The sequence below is a fragment of the Hyperolius riggenbachi genome, chromosome 6 (genome assembly GCF_040937935.1).
Source record: "Hyperolius riggenbachi isolate aHypRig1 chromosome 6, aHypRig1.pri, whole genome shotgun sequence".
In the NCBI taxonomy this organism is placed as follows: domain Eukaryota; kingdom Metazoa; phylum Chordata; class Amphibia; order Anura; family Hyperoliidae; genus Hyperolius; species Hyperolius riggenbachi.
The window spans coordinates 334,332,757-334,349,429 of NC_090651.1; the positions used below are offsets into that span (position 1 = coordinate 334,332,757).

General features: G+C 46.9%; 1 protein-coding gene across 2 annotated transcripts in view; it reads right to left on the reverse strand.

Moving 5' to 3' along the window:
* Positions 1–16,673, reverse strand: part of LOC137521782 (cornifelin homolog) — a 54,667-nt gene that overhangs the window by 19,947 nt on the left and 18,047 nt on the right. For both annotated transcript variants that reach the window (XM_068241509.1, XM_068241510.1), the window contains exons 2-3: positions 4,599–4,716; positions 380–516 (exon numbers count right to left, since the gene is read on the reverse strand). In XM_068241509.1, coding sequence (XP_068097610.1) covers positions 380–516; positions 4,599–4,716 — 255 coding nt within the window. The remainder of the gene's footprint in view (positions 1–379; positions 517–4,598; positions 4,717–16,673) is intronic.

Below are 16,673 nucleotides of genomic sequence, written 5' to 3' on the forward strand. Positions count from 1 at the left end.
ACTCTGTATTTCCAGAGTTTAGCCTGTCTAATTCCCCCTCATCTGTGACTAATCACAAGTTGTCATTTGATCCCACAGCGGTGTCAGCTGCCTGCCATGGCAGAGCAGCTAATTTGTAAACACAGGATGTTAACCCTATGTCTGCTTCCATGACAGCAGGAAGTAGACAAACTACAGATTTATTGCAGGATTTGTATCAGCTGTAGCAAAGAAATGTTTGTTTAAAGGTTATTATGCTGTTGCTCATCTTTTAGAGCAGAGAGGAAATTCTGAGCTCAGGTCTGCTTTACACCAGGAATATGCCTTGCAGACAGGCTGCTGAACACATTGCTGCTAGGAGTTCAGATGGACAGATTGTGACAGTATGCGGAGTACTTACTGGTATGCGATGTCTCTCTCTCATGCCTGTCCGCATGGCAAGCATAGTACCGCCCAGCACCGGCAAGCAGCAACACTCTCCAAAATCTGAGGCCACTTTACAGGCTAAACACACCGGCAAGAATGTGCCACACAGACCTGATGGAGAATAGAAACAGCAGTCAGTGTTATCAGTGGCTTCGTGGATAAGTTCAGCTCTAATAAATATGTCATTCCAACATTTGTATAGCGCATTTCTCCTGCCGGACTCAAAGCACTTGAGAGCTGCAGCCACTAAGGGCGCGTTCAATTGGCCACCCTGCAGTGTTATGGAGCCTTGCCCAAGGTCTCCTTACTGAATAGGTACAGGGTTATGGAATAGAAAGAGCATAGACAGGGGCGTAACTAGGCCCCACCGGGCCCCCCTGCAGAATTTCAGAGCGGGCCCCCTCCCCTCGGGCCCGCTCGTGGCCGTTTTGTGGGGGCTGGAGGGGTGGCAGCATGAGGGGAAAGCTGTGGCCACAGTCGGCGGGGAGAGGGGAAGTTCCCCCCCTCTCCCTCACCTCTGGGCTCTCCCCTCTGCACTCCCCTCCAGCTAGTTACAGTGTGTGGGCAGCGGGCAGATACATACCTTCTTCCGTGCGTTCCATCGCAGACTTCACGCAGGCGCAGGGGCTGCAGGGCCTATTGTTACGCCACTGAGCATAGATTCAAACTCTGATCTCATCTCTGAAGGCAGGGCCCTTAACCTCCTTGGCGGTAATCCCGAGCTGAGCTCGGGGAAAGCCGCCACGGAGGATCGCTCAGGCCCTGCTGGTCCGATTTGCATAATTTTCTTTTTCAAACATGCAGCTTGCACTTTGCTAGCTGCGTGTTTGTTGCGATCGCCGCCGCGCCGCTACCCGTTGCGATACAGGGCCCCCCCCCCCGCATACCCCTTGCGCAGCCTGGCCAATCGCCGCCAGGCTGTGCTATGGGGTGGATCAGGACTCCCAATGACGTCACTCCGCTCGTCGCCATGGCGAAGGGGGAAGCCCTGAAGGAAATCCCGTTTAGAACGGGATTTCCGGATGGGCTTGATCGCCGGCGGCGATTGAAAGGGCGGGAGGGGGGAATCATGTAGCTAGCGCTAGGCTAGCTACATGATAACAAACAAAAAAAATTAGACTAAAAAAACCTCCCGCGGTCGCGCAGCCACAGCTCAATTGACCGCCAGGGAGGTTAAAGGAGTTATCAGGCAATGATAAGGAAAATAAGTGCTATCTACCCAGGGCTCCGTCCAGCCCCAAGCTCCCAGCATGTCCCTCGCTGCAGCTCCGCGGTGAGCCGTTAGCCGCCGCTGCCTCCCGGTCCCCGGCGATGACGTCTGCGTGAGCGGTCCGGAGCGTACTGCGCAGGCGTAGTAGCTTTGCGCCGTACTCTCCGGTCCACGTGGCAGTGACTGACAGCGCCACTCGCGCAGGCACAGTACAGGCTGACCTCCAGGTCGGCCTGATGTCATCGCCGGGGACCGGGAGGCAGCGGCGGCGAACGGCTGACGTCTGAGCTGCGGCGAGGGACATGCTGGGAACTTGGGGCTGGACGAAGTCCCGGGTAAGTAGCACTTATTTTCCTTATCATTGCCTGATAACTCTTTTAACTGCTTCTGGACCGCATTGGTAGAAATCTACGCCCTGCAGGTGGTGGTGCAGCTGTGACACGACATAGATTTCAACTTCCCCCGCAGTGTGCTACCGCCGCTCGCATCGTTCTCTCCCCGCCGCAGAGCTCTGCGAGTCTCGTATGGAGACTATTTAATTGGTTCCTGACCGCGTGATCACTGTGAGCCAATCCCATTGGCTTACATTAATGGACAGGGTCAGGAGCCAATGAAATCGTCTCCTGACTGGCGCACAGAGCTCTGCTGTGATAGCGATGGCAGAGAGAGGGGGGGGGGGGGCTACGGCGAAGGGAACACTCCCATTGTCGAGAGAGGCAGGTATGTGCAGCGATGGGAGAACGGTCATTTTGTGGTACCAGCAGTCTCCGGTCCTTAAGGGGCCAGAGACTACTGGCACGCAAGCGGTTAACCAGTACACGAAGCATTTATGGATTCAAACAGAGGATCCCACAGTTAAAGCCTTGCACACATGCTAGATGAAACTCTGCTAAGTCTGCCAACCAGGGGCTACTGCACATGCGCTGTTTTTGGCTCCTCGATCTCGCTTCCATGGCAAGGAGTGTTCTGTGCATGCGCAGTTTCAAGTCTGTATGAACTGTACAAGGCCTTCTAGGAGGCGCATGGCCGGGACAGCGCATGCACAGTAGCCTTTTAAGTGACAGACTTTAACTAGGGTAACAGCAGCACAATGGGTCAGACTGTGAGGACACGAAGGGAGCTGACAAGCTCAGGGGCCAGCGCTTCCATAGAGGCAAAGGGGGCAACTGCCCCAGGGCCCCGACTTCTGCTGAGGCCCTGCAGTGCCGACCCTGGGTACTGCTCAACCCGCTCGCACTGCTCTCCGGGGCTCTGAAAGTATATTAGTAGCAATAATTACCTCAGTCCCGGCGTGCGTGCGGGCAGCGACTGCACTTTGAGGCACGCTGTCTCTCTCTCACTCTATGATCCGGCGCGTGTTTACACATGACGCGCCGGGTCATAGAGTGAGAGAGACAGCATGCCTCAAAGTGCAGTCGCTGCCCACCCGGTGTAATGACAGATAGGACTGAGGTAATTATTGCTACTAATATACTTTCAGGGCCCCGGGAGCAGAGGGGTAATGGCGGGGAGAGGTTGGGGGGGGGGGTATGGGGCTGCGCTGGGGGGCCCCACTGGAAAGAAGCGTTGAGTAAATTTTACACGCCTTGATTCTTGTCTAATGCAAGTCAATGGGGTCATTCATATTACCTGCGTCGTGGTGCGGTCCGTTGGAAGTCTGCAAACATTTGTGGCGATCTGGGTTGGCCCTGAAGTCATGTTAGCCAATGGAGACGTAATAATTTTTAAACATTTTTGTATGCGATGTCGTGGCACGCATGTGCAGAAGCATTTTTACAATGCGCTTCCGTGCACGTTCTGCATACCCCGAAGTATATGTCGCCATCTTACAGGTAAACACAGGGAGAGGGATTCCCTGTTCAAAATGCCCACCAGCTGTGTTTTTACAGCTCTCTCCCTGGCCGCTCCCCCTGCCGGCTGCCGCTCCCCCGCCTCCCTGCACGTTGGATGAGAGAATGAATATCTCATCCCAGCGGTCATGACCTATAGGTCACGAAAGGGAAAGTAGACCAGTGAGGCGTGGAGCGGCAGATTTTGCAACTACTTGATCCGCTCAGCCCCATGGATCAGGTAGCCTTCTTTTTTTTTTTGACCCCACCTCGGGCTCTCTTTCAGAGATGAGTATGTAGATTTATTGTTTTATTGTCTCTGCTCATTGACACAGTCCAACAGCCTAAATGATCTAATGACCTGTTATATGATCATATATATTCTAATGACCTTTTTTTTATCTATCCTCTGCACTCAGAAGCTGTTCCTTTCCAGGAAAGCGGTTTATGGCTGTAATTCATTATCAGTGGGGGTCATGCTACAGTTGGACTTGGTCCTTGCTGGAGAGAAACTGTCACTTGCATACCTGAATGTTTAAGGGCCCGTTTCCACTATCGCGAATCCGCATGCGTTGCCCGCATGCGGATTCGCACAGTCAGTACAAGTGGATGGGACTGTTTCCACTTGTGCGTTTCCCCGCACTTTTTTCTGTGCAGAAAAAATCTGCAGGGTAGGGTCCTCAGAATTCGCCTGCGTGTGGAATGCAGGCGAATCGCACGCAATGTATTTAATAGGGAAATCGCATGCGTTTTCCCCATGCGTTTTTTGCCGCGATTTCGCATAGGTATTAATGTTAATTTACACAGGCAGTGACATGGTTAAATTCGCATACAGCCATACCTATGCGAAATCGCATGCGAAATCGCGGCAAAAAACGCATGCGGAATCGCACCCGCATGCGATTTGCCTGCGGTGATTCGCCGGCGATTCCGCAACGCTATAGTGGGAACGGGCCCTAACGCTTTCAGGCAGAAAAAAGGAACACAGCCTAGTTATTTGTATGGTTAGGACTGTACATACTCATGTCTATCTAATTATGTCACCTCAGGTACACTTAAATGTCACTTTATTGTAGTACTAGCTATGCCTGGGAACAATCAGAAGAGGTTAGTACGTGTTCAGAGTTTCTGCAGTAAGTACTATTAATACTCACAGATTCCAATGTCCTCAAAACAGTCCGTCCACTCAGAAGTCCATTTGCCTGGGCTTGATGTGGTCATGAGCTGCACCATCTGAGGCTGGTTGCTCACTGGGTAGGCCATTGCAACTTGCTACAACAACAACAAAAGGAGAAAAAGGAACAATTTAAAGAGGAGCTGTGGTGAAAATAACATAATGAATAATATAACTTATTTTTATTACAATATTAATTTATAGATTTAGTCAGTATTTCCTCATTGTAAAATCTTTCCTCTCCCTGATTTACATTCCAAAATCCGTCACAGGTGGCAACATCTTAAGTCCTGTCAGGTGATCTGTACGGAATGTTTGTCTCTGAGAGTTCTATGCTGGTTTGGCAGCTGGAAAAGCCTTTATACAATGCAACGAGGTTCACAGACACTGTCAGGACCATGGTCATGACATCATACTGTGGGAGGGGTTTCACTACAATATAGGCCATAAAAACACCCCTGATGATCTATTTGAGAAAAGGTAATGACTTGGGAAAGGGGGATATTGGCTACAGATTGGGATGAAATTCAATTTAAAGTTCCACTTTAAAAATCAACTCTAGAACATTAACGAAATAAATCTACTGCAAATGCCTTAAATATCAATCCACAACCTATATTATTTAAAGGGAAACAACAAGGGATGGGCCATCAGATGCAAATTTTATGTAAATTCACGCAACTTGGAATCTCCAGGTTGCCCAAATGTGAATTAAATCTGCACACAATTTTATATCAACTTGGAATTATTAGCAAGTTATTGACCATATGTAGTAATTACGGTTTCCTTTAAGAGCAATGCGAAAATCTTAAAATTTAAAACACATACAATTAAAAAGTACATTGCAGAGTAAAATGAGCCATACATGACTTTTCTCCCATGCTGCTGTCACTTACAGTAAGTAGTAGAAATCTGACATTACCGACAGGTTTTGGGTTAGTCCAGGGGTCCTCAAACTGGGTGCCTCGGCATGCCTCCCCATCCTTTATGCAATACCGTCAGGTAAAGCAAACCGCACATTGATATACAATGTGGCTGCATTACCTGCTAGTTAACTTTAGTCCCTGCAGCCATGCGTGAAGTTGAACATGAGAGGAATCATGGTGCCTAATAAGCATCACTAGCTACTTGGAGTGGGTCGTCGCCTGATAAGGGTCATAACGGCATTTTGGTAGTTGTTATTGCCGAGGGGTGCCTTGAAAAAATTTCAAAGCCGTCAAGGGTGCCTTCACCATAAAAAGTTTGGTAACCACTGGGTTCGTCCATCTCTTCATGGGGGATTCTCAGCATGGCCTTTATTCTTTATAAAGACATTCCCTGAAAAGGATTTATACAAAGATGCTGGCCAGCCTCCCTGCTCGCTGCACTCTATTTTGGCAGTTGGACGGAGCAACTGCCATTCACTAAGTGTTTTTAAAAAGAAAGAAAACCCTGAGAATCCCCCATGAAATGATGGGCTAGTCCAAATCTGTCAGATTTCTACTACTTACTGTAAGTGACAGCAACATAGGAGAAAAGTGATTTATGGCTCATTTTACTCTGGGAGAAATGTACCGTACTTCTTATTTCTATGTGTTTTTAAATTTTAAGAGTTCCTCTTTCAGGCTAGGTTCACAGTGGGGCGTTGTGGAGCTGCGTTATAAAGTCTTATACCGCAGCTTACTGCACTGCAAAGAGAAGTGTATGCGGTGTTCAGAGCGCGACGTTAACAGTTGCATTGTAACGGGTAGCGTTATGGTAACGCACACATTACCGGATACAGGAAAACATGCTTTTTATTGCCTGTATGCTCTACTGCCTAGGTTCTCAACGTGTGGTACGCGTACCCCAGGGGGTACTTCTGATGGTTGCAGGGGGTACTAGGGCTTGATATACTTAACCAAGAATAACAAATTTAGAGTTTTAGAAAATTATAAATCTTATTTAAACAACACTAAATTAGTGTTTTAGCTAATTAAAAGCAATAGAACCACTTATCATGTACTACGATTTAATATATATTTGTCAAGGGGTACTTATGATAATGTTTAATATGCTAGTGGGTACTTGGTGAGTACAGGGTTTTAAAAGGGGTACATACCAATAAAATGTTGAGAAACACTGCTCTACTGTACCTACTGTATGCAACGGTAACGTAGCATTAATCTGCATTACCACTTTTTTGTTGCGTTACAATGTTGCATTGCGACTTTACTGTCGCATCACAATGTCCCACTGTGAACCCAGCCTAACAAAAACTCATATGACATATATCGGCTTCACACAAGGCAATTCATATTTCAGGATCCTTAGAAATGCATATTAGGTAAACAGGGAGCACACAGCAATTATACTGGCAATAAAAGCTTGTCTCAGATCAGTACATAGCGATGTGTACCGGGGAAAAGGTTATGTGATCATAAATGTCAGACCAAACAGGTGGCTTTCAGCTTTGATGTAAACGTGTCTGGGGTTGGAGCTGTCTAGAGTTAGACCCCTTTTCAGACGGGCGGATGAACTGCACGTTTGCCGAGCAGTTCAGCCGCCCGTCTGCTTCCCGCCAGTGCTATTCGGGTGCAATTTAAATGCAGCTGAATTGCAGCGGTTTTAACACCACACGTGACAAGCGCTGACGCACGGTGGCGTTACTGCGCAATGTGACATGTCGAGCCTGAGTGCGACCGATCTCACTACGTTGGGGGGGGGGGCAACCTCTACAGAGCCGGTGAAGGGAAGCAGCTGACGGGGTGAATTCACCGCTTATCAGCTGCCCGTGTGAGATGGCCCTAAGTTTGGCAAGCCATTCCACAGGGTAGGGGCAGCATGACAGAAAGCTCTAAGGGCTCTTTTCCACTATGAAATGCAATCGTGATTGCGATTGCGTTTCAATTTCCACCATGCGATTGAGCTACTATAATCAGTATAATATAGCTCAATCGCATCCAAAACGCAGCAGGACGACAATTGCGTTTGGACCAAAATCGCTTCGCAATCGGATCGCACTAATGGAAATTGCTGCTGCAGTTTCCATTAGTTTAACATACCTTGCGTTTTGCGATTGGAATTAAATCGCAAATCGCAGGGTAGTGGAAAAAGGCCCTAAAGGCTTTTAGTTGGACTCTGGGGGTGGTCAGGTTAGGAAAATAGGTGAATGCATTGTGATTTCCATTTTTTATGATGAATGGAATCGCATTGCTGAAAATCGCATCGAAATGGAAGCGCCGTGCATTGTAAGGGCACTTCTGTTTCCCGATGTGCTCAAGTAGGCAAGGGCCTGGCAGGATCTGGACTAGTTCATCTGCTCATGGGGGATTCTCAAGATTTTCTTTAATCTCAGAACTAAACACACTAGTCTTGATAGATATACAGTGAAACCTCAAAAAATTTGAATATAGTATAATCTCGCCACAAATAGTAAATTTTCAGGTATAGTAAACTACCTCTCCAGGTCCCAGCCACAAAGCACGTGGTTTTGGTGCACGGCGTTCAGAGACAAAACTAGGCGCCCCATAGAAGCAATGTAATGCTGCATGGGGCGTGTAAGGATAATTCGGGGCTCCGGTAATTGCCGGACCCCTAATTACACCTCCCTCCGAATTACAATGACTTGGAGAAGGAATAGTATTTAACGCCACTGCGGTGTCATTCGGCTCGCCCGGCGCCCAACTCACCGACGGCATACTAATACGTACGCCCCAGCCAATCTCCAGTATGAGTCTAAGGGAGCACTGCTGGGTAAAGTAAACCCGGATATAATAAAACTTCTGCTATAGCAAGCATGTTTTTGGCTACTACGTGATGCTGACTCTGGATATAGTAAACTGTGGGCGGAGCATGTGCCATATGTCAGTGTGAAACCCATGATTGGCTGCTCTCTTCAGGCTGGTTGCAGGTGAGTTGATGTCTGATAACAGTTGTTTAAGTGCAGTACAGGCTACTTTCACTTGTAGTGCAGATCAGAGCGGGCCTACTCGCTGCTAAAACTAAGGAGAGTGGAGAGTGCTAAGTCCCACCCGTGTAGGTATCGGAGCCACTCACATTACGGATGTATGTGGCTTATCATGTAGTGGCGGGCGATATTGGGAAGGGCGACGAGTGCTGCCCCCTCTAATGTTAAATGTGACCCTTTCCCTGCGGGTCCCCCCTCCCCTGGTGCACTATACTTGACCTGCCCATGTCTGCTACTGGCTCTGGCGCTCGCATTACGTGGTTGCCGGAGTAATGTGTGACGTCACACACGTGCCCATGTATACGCGGGCAACCACATGGGGGCGTGTGTATGCGGATTGCGGCAGAAGCAGACAGGTAAAGTATAGTGCACTGGGCATGCACATTTAATATTAGGGGCAGCTTCAGGCCGGCGGATGCAGCGTCACAAGGCCGATTCCTGAATCTCCCTGCGGTGTATGGGCAGGCAAAAGATCTCTCTCCAATCAGATTTGATCAGAGAGATCGGTGTCTTGGTCGATCTGCCCATACATTGTCTGATGTATGGACTCCTTAAAGGATACCCGAAGTGACATGTGACATGATGAGATAGACATGTGTATGTACAGTGCCTAGCACACTAATAACTATGCTGTGCTCCTTTTTTTCTTTCTCTGCCTGAAAGAGTTAAATATCAGGTATGTAAGTGGCTGACTCAGTCCTGACTCAGACAGGAAGTGACTAGTGTGTGACCCTGACTGATAAGAAATTCCAACTATAAAACACTTTCCTAGCAGAAAATGGCTTCTGAGAACAATAGAGGTAAAAAGGGGAATTTCTTATCAGTGAGGGTCACACTGTAGTCACTTTCTGTCTGAGTCAGGACTGAGTCAGCCACTTACATACCTGATATTTAACTCTTTCAGGCAGAGAAAGAATAAACGGAACATAGCATAGTTATTTGTGTGCTAGGCACTATACATACACATGTCTAGCTCATGACACATGTCACTTCGGGTATCCTTTAAGTCTCTAGGACAGAGGTGTGGCCTCAGACTGTTTGGGAGGAGAGGGGAGTAAGAAGACGACTGGAGGTTGCAGAGGATGACGTGAGGATCTATGACTAAAACCAAGGTGAAGCTCTGCATAGCTTTTCTAGAACAGAAAATAATTACAAGTCTTCTCTTCCATAACAAACCCAATGATAAAAGATATTTAATCTTTACATGACTAAAGATGGGAGGCATCATGAAAATGAGAAAGCGAAAACCCCTGGTGTTTAAATCTACAACCTCCCCACACTGGCCCCTCATACCGGGAGCTTTCAACAGGAAGTGTGACCCGGAAACTTCCTCAGCCCGTGACCCCCGCAGCCCATAATTCACCAGCAGTAGGAAGGCAGCAGCTATCTGTCCAACTAGTTCAGAACAGATAACCACAAGGTGTATGCAATAGGGCTAGGAACCCACTACAAGTCGCAAATGGCAATCGCTGTCGTTTTAAATGAGCGTTTAGAAAGAATGAATTAGCTATTAGAAAGAAAGTTGTAAGAAATATTGTGAGCGTTTGCTGGCGATTTTGGTAGCGACTAAAAAAAGAAAATGTAAGTTTTTTGCCAGCGATTGCGATTTGCAATTAGCGATTTAAATTCTGATCAGTCGTTTCAAATTATTATTATCTTTACAGTTTGCAGTAATTCAAAGTCCCACGCAAAGCGCTATGTCTAGCAATTCATGAGCGATTTGCCAGTGCTTCAATACTTTACATTGGAGCGCAAACACTCCCAAAATGCTGCAGTTCTGCGACTGCCCTAATCGCAATCGCTACTGTGGAATCAGTCCCATTGGCAGAGCGTTTAGGGAAGTTGATAGAGATTTTAAAGTGATCCCTAAACGCCGACAAACATGCTCTAGTGGGTTCCAGGCCTAAAGGGGCTCGCAAGACACACGTCGGCACTTGATTTGATGCGACTATGCACCTGCATCCCTGTAGCCATATACAGTTATAGGGATTTGGGTGCGTACTGTGGTTAGACGCAGCATGCAGACCGAATCGCCATGGCCTGCGATTCGGATAATAATATTATTTTCAGAATAGGCGGAGTTTCCCCTTGCTGATCTCTTCCAGGGAAATGCTACGGTTTCTGCAGTAGTGGAAATGGGCCCTAAACATTTCCATGCAGGTACGGCTAGATAAAAACGGAAGAATTTAGAAATCCTATTTCACAATAAACAGCTTGAGGTGCCCATACATGTGATGATATTTTTTGTCTTCCCTACGTAATCTGCACCTCTTTTACTGTAAATTCAGAATATAAGGCGCACCAATTCCCCCCCAGTTTTGTGGAAGTGCATGTTATGTTCTGAAAAATACAGTAATTTGTAGTCACCCCAAAGTGGATAAATTTCATGAGCAAATGCAGTGATTACCTGCATCAACACAGAATTTTTTGCATTTCATTGACCAGAGAAGTTATTTGTTACCTTATATACTCGCGTTTAAAGAGTAACTGTTAGCCCCCAAAGTGAAATTTAAATCTGTACAGCAATGTTTTATTTAGTATTAAAGTGATCAAAAAAGCCAATGCGTTCTGCAAAAATCAGTATAATTTTGCTACTATGTAGCCTTTTGCCCACGCTAACGACGCAAAGCCGCATATCAGATACTGATGACATGCCTATGTTTGCCCTCTCCCCCTCTCTCCCCCAGGACTAGGTGCCGATCTATTTGCACCACAAACAGCTGACCGCTCTGACACGGAGACAGAGCGGCAGCACTTCCAGCCGGAGCACCGCAGAGCAGCCGCCGCCGAGTCACATGTGAGAGAATCACATGTGAGAGATGCACGGCGGCGGCTGCTCTGCGGTGCTCCGGCTGGAAGTGCTGCCGCTCTGTCTCCGTGTCAGAGCGGTCAGCTGTTTGTGGTGCAAATAGATCGGCACCTAGTCCTGGGGGAGAGAGGGGGAGAGGGCAAACATAGGCATGTCATCAGTATCTGATATGCGGCTTTGCGTCGTTAGCGTGGGCAAAAGGCTACATAGTAGCAAAATTATACTGATTTTTGCAGAACGCATTGGCTTTTTTGATCACTTTAATACTAAATAAAACATTGCTGTACAGATTTAAATTTCAGTTTGGGGGCTAACAGTTACTCTTTAAGCATGAAAAATGTGCTGAGTTACCACTTCGGCTTATATGCGAGTCAGTGGAACAGAAAAGATGGTGGAGCAGGTTTTGTTAATGGCAGACGAGTGTAAGGATCATGCACTATTGATGCAGCTCTTGCCAGCTGGCTCCTTGCTGTGTCAGTTGCCCCCATCCCCTGCAACATGGTGTGCAGAGTGTGCTGCTCCAGACTACCTGTGTCCCCTGACTTGTGGAGTGGAGCGTGCAAGCAACTTGTCAGCGGTGCAATGATCAGCGATTCTTCCTGTGTGGCAATCGCTGTGTCTCATATCTATGATGCCATCTAGTGCTGTCTTGAGACACAGCTGTATTATCCTTGGGGCACATCAGGCTATGGGGAAAGGGGATGACTAGGGGCACATCTGTGGAAGTGGCTATGGTGGGGCGGAGGCTTATCCACGAGTCAATCATTTTTCCCTGGTTTCTGAGAGAAAAGTGGGTACTTCGGTTTATATACGAGTTGGCTTATATGCGAGTATACAGTATACTGTATATATAAAGATTTCTGTGTACACATGAGATATACAGTTACAATCAGATATGTATATCTGACTTATGGTGACTGCTTTACTGCAGCAGCACAAAGAACTTGTTTTTTTTTATTACCGTATTTCGCGCCGTATAAGACGCTCCGGAATATAAGACGCACCCAGGTTTAGAGGGCAAAAACCAGGGGAAAAAATATATATATACTAAACCTGGGGCGTCCATGTTCCAGGAGCGTCTTGTACATGTTATCCCCCAAATGGTACTCCTGTGTGCCCCATCTGTCCTACATCTGTCCTGCTGTGTGCCCCATGTGTCCTGCTGTGTGCCCCATGTGTCCTGCTGTCTGCCCCCATGTGTCCTGCTGTGTGCCCCATGTGTCCTGCTGTGTGCCCCATGTGTCCTGCTGTGTGCCCCATGTGTCCTAATGTGTGCCCCTTCTCCCCATGTGTCCTCCTGTGTCCTGTCCCCACCCACACGTGCCTCAGCTTTTGTCCTCTAATTACCTCCTGCCCCCCGTGTGCGACTCCCCCGGTCCCCCCTGCGTGCCTCCGATATCCCAGCATGTCTCCGATATCCCTATTGTATGTATTTCCCCCCCTCAGTGTCTGCAGCATCAGCGGCTTACCAGATCCATGCCGCCGCGAGAACTGCAGACACCGGCATCTCCATACGCTTCCTCTATTGTGCGCTTGTACTGATGACGTCATGAGTACAAGCGCACAATAGAGGAAGCGTATGGAGATGCCGGGTGTCTGCAGTTCTCGCGGCGGCATGGATCTGGTAAGCCGCTGATGCTGCAGACACTGAGGGGGGAAATACATACAATAGGGATATCGGAGACACGCTGGGATATCGGAGACACGAGGGGGGACCGGAGGAGTCGCACACGGGGGGCAGGAGGTAATTAGAGGACAAAAGCTGAGGCACGGGGTAGTCTAACGCTGCGGGCACACACAGGCAGGGAATCCCCAACATGGCGGCGGGTCGGCGGTTCGGATCGGCGGGCGTTTGCAATTTGGGGATTCCCTGCCTTTGCCGTATAAGACGCAGGGACTTTTTCTCCCCATTTTTGGGGGAGAAAAAGTGCGTCTTATACGGCGCCAAATACGGTAGTTTATTTCATTTTTGTTAAAGTGGATCCGAGATAAACTTTTACTCATTGCATAATTGTGTTCCTTTCATATTGTTTATAGGGCATTCCTCAAGCCAAATACTTTTTTTTTTGTTTTAATACTCTAATTCCCTATAAACTAAACAATCCTCGCCCATAGCTCCTTTTGTGCCTTGGCACTCTTAGAGCCCTGTAGCAAGGGCTTATGGGAGCTCAGTCTGGGCAGGAGGAGGAGGAGCTTACTAGCCAGAGATTTCAGAAGCAGAGGGGAGGAGGGAGGAGGAGAGGGGACTGAATTTACACACAGGCAAGCTGATGGCATCTCCAGCCCTCAGCCTGTGACAAACAGAACATGGCTGCCCTCATTGTATCACAGGAATAAATAATCATAAACTATTGAAGCTGTTTGCAGCTAGATTCGCTGTGCAAACTATCTAAACTTTAGATATATAGACAAGTTACTTGTTATAGTTAGTTTTTCATCTCGGATCCGATGTAACTAAGCACTGCTATTACTGAATATATAAGTTAGTTATTACTATTATCTGAGAAATAGAGAATGTTTTTTTTTTTACAGTTTAAATTTATCAGGAGCATTTTGACTCTGACTCCAGGAACCCGAACATTACTCAGACTCTGACTCCTCAACTCAGACTCTACAACCCTGATTGCATGGTAGGTGTTGCTAGCCTATCACTGGACCACATCAATGGTAGGCGTTTGATGGTCTATCACTGGAAGACAAGGCTATGGGGGGTGTTTGCTGCCCTATCACTGGAAGATAAGTCTGTGCTGCACTGTGGGACACCTCAGTTCTCACTCCAACCTGAATAATCACAAATATCTTCTGTTTTAAGAAAACAAACTTCTGATTTTCATCTCATGTAAGTAAGGAGGCTTTCTGGTCTCTCTCAGACCCTCTCCTGGGAGTTCTGGTTCACCATGAGCTTGCTTGGCAATCTGTAACTCTAGATGTTATGTACTGAGGGGGGATGAATTGCAATTGCATGACCTCCTCCACCCCCTTCTTCCCTCCATGCCTCTAGATCTATTTAACAGAAGGCTGATGGGAAGCAGGAGGGTGGATAGCCTTAAGTGAAAGATAATAAGGGATTAAGGAGTGGGATTCCGCTGGTATAACAACAGTTTCAGTGACTGATACTGACTGAACGCTTTTACACTGCATTCCAAGGGGGATGAATTCCGTCAGGGTAATTAGGGGATCTTGTCGCTGCTTGTCACATGCTTTCCAGGAATTCATCTATTGTATATAAATACATATATACACAGATACTTCTGATCACTGATCCGCAGTGACGAATAAAGACGACTCTCAGAAAATACCATCCCATTATAATCTGAACGCAGCAATCGCCTTCTGTGTCATTATACTAAATCGTCTAAATAGCCTAAACCACTCAAGAAAGGCTACCAGCTATTAGCAAAGTCTAAATATCTTTAAGGCAGACACTCATTAAAAATGACGCAATGTTTGTCAGAGCTAAATCAGCCATTTTGTATTTTGAGGTTTCTGAAAATGACTTTTCTATTTGTTTGCTGCAAGCTATGAAAACGCTTCTGAAATTCAAAAGGAGGTTTAACCAGTTAAAGTTTTAAGTACAGTATATCTACGCCCCCGGAGACTTCATCTTAGCTTCAATGGCGTAGATATACGCATCTCGCACATGCGTGCGCTCCTGCGCGTGTACTCGCCACTACCCGTTAGCCCGGGGAACAATGAACGGGAAGGCAGTTGCCCATCATTGATCTAAGTCCCTGTGTAAATGAACGCCGCCATAAATGAGATGCCTGAGTCATTGTGATGTCAGAATTAACAAGTCCATGCATTACTTCTTGTTTAGCATATTAATTGTACGCAACAGAAAGCAATCCCCCAGGACATCTTGTGGCCAAATAGTAAAATTACACCTACATATATTTGTTTTAATAAAAAACCTACACATATTTAAAATTAACCCCTTACCTCCCATAGTTACCCACCTGTGATTTTTTTTTTCATTTTTTTTAAATTAAAAAAAAAATATTAATAGTTACATTAGGGACGGAACTTTTTTAATATATATGTCAAGAGGGTATATTACTGTTATTTTTTTTTTTTTTTTACAAAATATGGGCTTGTAAATAGTGATTGACGCAAAACTGGAAAAAAAAATGCACCTTTATTTCCAAATAAAATATTGGCGCCATACATTGTGATAGGGACACAATTTAAACTGTGTAATAACCGGGACAAATTGGAAAATAAAGTACGTGAGTTTTAATTAAGGTAGCGAGGATTATTTTAAACCTATAATGGCCGAAAACAGAAATAATGAATTATTTTTCCTGTTAGAATAAAATAATGGTTAGCAAAATGTACCACCCAAAGAAAGCCTAATTCGTGGTGAAAAAATAAGATATAGATTATTTTGTTGTGATAAGTAGTGATAAAGTGTAACGATTGTGGAACTTTCCCCGTGATCAGCGCACAACGCGTGCGCTGACACGGCGGAAATCCTCCACAAGCGTATAATTTGCAGGAACCCAGCAAAAGGTGCTACGCACCCGTAGAGGGAAAATTCCTGTCGGCAGATGGCGCTGGGGAGTGCAGAGGAACCAATCCTCTGTACCTCCACAAATGCCAGACAGGAATTGTACGAAACGCAGAACGCAATCGCAAGAGAGGCGATTGCGAATGAGAATGAGCAAAGGGACAGGTTGTATGTGTGTGCGCCAATCCAGTCGCCACCCCGCAACCGCATACACACAACAGCAGATATGAAATAGGAACGCGATCGCGAGAGGTGCGATCGCCAGACGAGACACAAGGCAGATCAGAACAGAATACGAGGTTAGCAAAGGCACAGCAAATAATACAATGAGGAGATACGGAAAATAACAAATGCTAGCTAACTGCGAACACCGCACTCATTCGCAACAGTGCACGCGGTTATGCGCGGTCTCCACGTGATAAGCACAATAGAGACAAGCACGCCTAACTAACCATTAACAGACAAACATGAAACAGAGGACGCGAGCGCTTGCTTAACGGTTACCTCACTGAGCCTCCAGCAAGCGTAGCAGACAGACACACGAAAACAGGGACAAGCGAGAGATAGGATCCACAGCACTAGCGAAAAGTGGCTAGCGCGATCCAAGTACAGAGTAGCAGAACAGAAGGATCCCCAGCGCCAGCGAAAAGTGGCCAGCGCGATCCCAGAAGACAGAACAGAAGGATCCCCAGCGCTAGCGAAAAGTAGCTAGCGCGATCCCAGGAGACAGAACAGAAGGATCCCCAGCGCTAGCAAAAAGTAGCTAGTGCGATCCCAGGAGACAGAACAGAAGAGATAGCTGGTAGCAACC